The 5,683-nt window shown below is 38.4% G+C and overlaps 1 protein-coding gene across 1 annotated transcript in view; it reads right to left on the bottom strand.

The window, feature by feature from the left end:
* The window catches only part of arhgef37 (Rho guanine nucleotide exchange factor (GEF) 37), a gene marked incomplete in the record, with an annotated part of 39,145 nt that overhangs the window by 26,674 nt on the left and 6,788 nt on the right, over nt 1–5,683 (bottom strand). Inside the window, 1 exon segment of the mRNA XM_014030131.1 lies at nt 5,010–5,491. Within this exon segment, the coding sequence (XP_013885585.1) occupies nt 5,010–5,480 (471 nt within the window).

Here is a 5,683-nt window from a genome sequence, read left to right as displayed (position 1 = left end):
ATATTATATTATTTCGATGGTTTCAGCTCATGTAATTATTTATTCTTCATATTTGATCGTTTAATAAATTACATTTATCCCAGAAAAGCTGTGTGGTCCTAAATATAAACAAGTTTAGCAAATCAAGAACCTTGTTTTTTATATAAAATTGTGAATGAAATTTGTGGATCTTTACGATAAATTAAGATAAGATTTAAAACTCTTTCACCTAGAGAACATGGTAAGTTGTTTTTATTTTTTTAATATATGTAATTTTTTTGACTGGGGTGTTAAACAGAGAATCATGTTCGTTTTAATATGGGGAAAACAAATGTTCTGTTAGTTAATGTGGTTTAATTAGAAAAACTCAGTGGAATCTCACAGAAAGACAGCCTGCGCGTGCAGTGACGCGCTCATACAGCAGTCTCTCAGGAGGAGAGTTTAGTCACTCACACAGAGTTGGACAGATCTGTTCAATAACAACATTCTGAACATATATTTAATATGAAGTTAGGTTTTACAGACCAAAGTCTCTTGTAGTTCAGGAGCAAAGTGCAGGAGGAGATGTGACTGAACGCTTCAGCAGCTCGAGTCGAGCCGGTCCGCTGCTTCAACCAAACCTGCTCTCACTGAAAGTCCTGCCCTGCTCTGCTCTGATTGGACAAAACGGCTCTGGACTTCGTCTGATTTGTTGAAGGCAGTGTCCGTTCAATCCTTATATCAGGGTCCTGCTCTGGTGCACCGAACAATGATCCATTCACATCAGTGCCACTGGATTCTTTTTTCTTTTTTTTTTAAGAAATCAGGTCGCGTTTGCAACCACACTGGTCGCACTCTAGAGCCCTGCTAGCTATTGCTTTGACAGACAATCAGGTACAATCTTAGGTACGCAGGGGAGCTTTATGACGTCCCATCTGGTGCGCTTTTTCCTTTTTTGACCACGCAAGCGCACTGGTTATGTGCACCTCTGATTATAAACACTTGTTTAATGTTTGTTTGTCTGTAATTCTTCCCTACACTCGCTGCAGCTGCATGAATCTGTTTTGTCTCCTTCGCTCTCTAATGACAGAAATGAGGACAAACTGGTGGAAAAAAGAACAATCTGCCCATTTTTACAGAAAACAATCAGACGTCTCATCAGTCTCACAATGTCAACGTTGTTTTCTCCTCTCTGCTGCCTCTGCTTCTGTTTTACACCCATCCTGTTATTTAATAAATAACTTTAAGTCTGTTTCACTTTTATTCAGCTCATATATTTAACAGTGTGAACGCTTCACAGCATTCACTCTGTTTAGACCATTTTCTTCTCTCGTACGTTTTTCGGCATGTATTTTCCACAATTTTTGTGCAAAATGTTCAATTCCTTCAAGACATTCCGGCTATGACTGTTGGTATTTCAGCTTTTTCTACTTTTATGTCACTTTTTCGGCCACTTTTTTCCCCATTGAAAATGAGTGAATCTGTTTTTAACATCCTTAAAATCCTTAAAATGTTTTTAAATCTATACAGCACCTCACAGCTTTGTTCTGCTTCTGCTCTTTTTAACTTCATTGTGCTAATTTAAGCTTCTTTTTTGGCTAATTTTAGCTTTTTTCATCTATTTCAGCAACAATTCTGCTTCTTTTTGCTAATTAGAGATATATCTGCCTTTTACAATTGCTTTATGCTATATTCAGCTATTTGCTGCAATTTTAGCTAATGTTTAGCTGTTATTAACTAAAGTTAGCTTTTTAAAGCTAATTTCACATGTTGGTTGCCATTTCAGCTTCTTCTGCTTGGTTCAGCAAACTAACTGTTTTAGCTATTTTACAACAAATTGTCGCTTTTTTGTACTTTTGTTATTTTCTGCTAATTTTACATTTTTTACAACACTTTCACCATATGAGTGCTAATTATGAGCCCCGAACGAGACGCGTAAGCAGGGGTCATATTGTTTTTGTACGGTTTATTTGGTTTTTTATTTTTTTTCTCCAGAGATTTTTGGTCAACAGTAGCACAAAAACGGCTGCACCGGTCAACATGAAATTTGTCAGGACTGTAGATGAGTCTGCCCTACACTGAGTCAGCCAACAGTTTTACGATAGACCTCATATTTGAGGAGGGGGCTCCTTTCAAAGTGGGGGTGTCAAGACATGCAAAAATGCTTATAATTCAAAAACTGTTCAACATAGAATCTTCAGATTTCTTTTGTTGTTTAGCTCTGATGAAGCTCTATCCATCAGGCCCACCAATCAGTGCCCCCACCCCCCGGACCCCCAATTTATCTGAAAAAGGGGTATCTGGGCATACAAAAATGCTTACAGCTCAAAAACTATTAAACATAGGAGCTTCAGATCTCTTTTGTTGTTCAGCTCTGATGAGGGGCTATCCATCAGGTCAACCAATGCCCCCCCTCAGTTTTATGTTTTTTAGTATTGTATAATATAGTATAGATTCGTTTACCATCCAAGTTATCTCCACTTTGGCACGCTTCTCCTCCTGCATACTTTGTCCTAGAGCAGCCATTCTAATTTATATCTGTAAAGGTCCTGTGCCAAATGATGGCTATGCCTTTTGGTGCCTGTACAACTTATAGTTTTTGAAATATTAATGTTTAATAATTTATAATGGGAGTCAATAGAGCCTTGTATTGGTCCAATCTACCCAGTAATGAACCATAGTTTAATAATATTTGATCCCAACAGTTCAGTGGTTACAATACTAATATGATTGTATTTTGATGTTTTACTATAATGTCTTAATACTGCTCTATTGTTGTAATATTATGCAGTTTGGTGTCAATAATTGTATTGGCAATGTGGCCTCTTTCTGCACACATACAAACCAACCCCTGGCACCACCCTTGGCCACAGCTCCAATAGTCTAATCCTCAATGCCATGGACTTTCATGTGGGAGAACAGGGTTCAAAACGCAGCTAAAGCAACTTTAACAGAAAATCTCTACAAACATCATATTGTCACACAATTACCCTTATTACAAACACTTGCTGACTTGACAAGCACAAGCTTGTATAGAAAACACATTTGAACGAATGTTCATGAATGTTTTTTAGTATTGCCTCTGAAAGCCATTGGTTCTTTGCTATTTATTTGTAAATAATCAATCAGATAACATCTATTAAAGCAGTGATTCTCAACCCTGGTCCACAAGGACCCTTTTCCTGCAAGTTTAGATGTTTCAATGATTTGACACGCCTGGTTTGAATGAATGAGTGATTAACAATCTTCTGAAGACCTGCTGAATAGCAGGGAAACAAGTAAAACATGCTGGATAGGAGTACTTGATGACCAGGGTTGGGAACCACTGCGCAGATGAAAGCATGTCCCAGGCTGCCTGCAGATACAGACAGTGTCTCAGAAGCCTGTAGAGACCGACGGTGTTCAAGCCTGTGAGCTTCAGCGAGAAAGAAAGACGAGTGGTAAAACCTGTTTGAACTGACGAGGTTTGCCGAAGTGAGCAGAAGGTCCAAATTCATGTGTAATGGAAAAGTCCCATCCAGAGCAGGTGTAAGAAAACTCCAGCCGGGGTTTTTTTGAGAATCGGTTGTTAAATGGACAATGGATGAGGCCATCAGTTATATGGAAAAACCCGTGCTTCGGCTAACATGTTAAGAATCAAAGAGGGAAGATCAAATAGGCTCAGTTATCACAAGAAATGCTAGGTAGCAGCGTATTTATGAGTGGATACTTCAAAAAGGCTGTGTGATCATATATCTATAAATGAAATGTATTAAATTGAAGCTGTTAAATTAAAATGTGTCTTTGATGTGCTGAACTGTACGTTAACCTAAATGAAACAGACTGTAGCTGCGTTTCCATTACAAATGTGCGCAAAACTTTGTCGATATTCTGTTAATGTCAAAAAAACACAGTTTCGCAACTCCTTGTGTTTCCATTAAGTAAGAAATGCTATTAAAGTCACGCGTGAATACGTTTTTATTCTTATGATAAGTCATTACAAACATGGAGGCGATGGATGTAAACACAYAGCATGTTGCTACCACGACACTAGCGCTCATCATCAGAGGAGACGTCGGCGTCTTTTATCGAGGCTTTCCAGAGACAAGTCCCTACTTGGGAGCGGCTACGTATGCTGTGTTTTTGGGAAATTGTAGTCGGTGAGTTTACTATTTTATACTACTTCTGTGATATTAGTACTACTTCTACTTCCTGTTATCTTCTTCGTCGTCGTCTTTTTCACCAGTAGAAACAGCCGGTTGTTGATCATGTGACCCCAAAGATACTTGTACTTTTACTGAAGTATCACTTTGAGGTACTTTATACAACACTATAATACAATCAGTACAAATGGTAAACACCAAACAAAAAAGTACACACAAATTTTATAAAAAAGTATAAGAAACCATCAAAACTAATTTATAATTGTGTCAATAAATTAAATTTATCCTTTGGATTTATATCAGTTTTTGCAGCTCATGAAGTTATATTATTATACTGTTACTATACTGTTACTATACTGATACTATACTGATGCTATACTGATGCTATACTGATGCTATACTGTTGCTATACTGTTGCTATACTGTTTTACTGTTGTTTTACTGTTATACTGTTGTTTTACTGTTATACTGTTACTATACTGTTACTATGCTGTCATTATACTGTTACTATACTGTTATTATACTGTTGCTATACTGTTGTTTTACTGTTACTATACTGTTATACTGTTACTATACTGTTACTACGCTGTTACTATGCTGTCATTATACTGTTATTATACTGTTATTATACTGTTATTATACTGTTATACTGTTACTATACTGTCACTATGCTGTTATTATACTGTTACTATACTGTTACTATACTGTTACTATACTGTTACTATACTGTTACTATACTGTTATTATACTGTTACTATACTGTTATTATACTGTTAGACTTAATGAGGCTTTAGTTAATTTACCTCAGCACTTCTGAGTGATGCTGCAGAGTTTCAGCTGATAACAGCTAAAGCTTTACAGCTCTCTGCAGACGTGCAGAAAGGACTTGTTTCTTTCTGGGTTTGTTACCTGAAGCTGCTGCAGCTTCCTCCTGATGTCTCCTGAACAGATGTGCAGCATGTTGAGATAATTCCTCTCCGTCTGGATGAGCTCCTGGATGGCCAGCTGCTGCCGCTGAGCCTTCCTCTCTTTAGCTGCTGCTTCCTCCTCCTCACGTCTCCTGCTGGCCTCTTCTGCCAGCTTCTCCTCGGAGAAGGAGCTCTCCTCAGAGACACTGTCCCGGGAGGAGACACTGTCCCGGGAGGAGACCCTGACAACCGTTCCATGCTTTGTGTTTGAGGGACGAGCTGGAGACTCCTCCGCCGTCTCCTCCTCTGAGCTGAGCTCTCCGGCTTCGTTGTCCTTCTCTGAGACGCTGCCCGTCCTCTCCTGGACCGTCGTCTTCATTGAGCTTTTCCTCACGGCTCCTTGGGACCGGCGAGGAGACGGAGTTGGTGTGGGGAGGACCAGGGTGATGGGAGGCCTCCAGGGCACCTCCATGATGGAGATCACTGTCAGAGCAAAAGTTTGTGTTCTTAAAACAATAATATTTATTCAACAACTCCTTTTGTCTGATTTATACTAATTAATACCAAACTGAGCAGCATATTCTGATTAATAATGAGTAATATATATTAATAAGCATGCTTTTAGTTTAGTTTATTCATTTTATTTCATTTAAACATTTAAAGAAAACTAAATAC

The sequence above is a fragment of the Austrofundulus limnaeus genome, unplaced genomic scaffold, assembly GCF_001266775.1.
Source record: "Austrofundulus limnaeus strain Quisiro unplaced genomic scaffold, Austrofundulus_limnaeus-1.0 Scaffold1003, whole genome shotgun sequence".
Lineage (NCBI taxonomy): Eukaryota > Metazoa > Chordata > Actinopteri > Cyprinodontiformes > Rivulidae > Austrofundulus > Austrofundulus limnaeus.
This window is presented reverse-complemented; position numbering and strand designations above follow the sequence as displayed.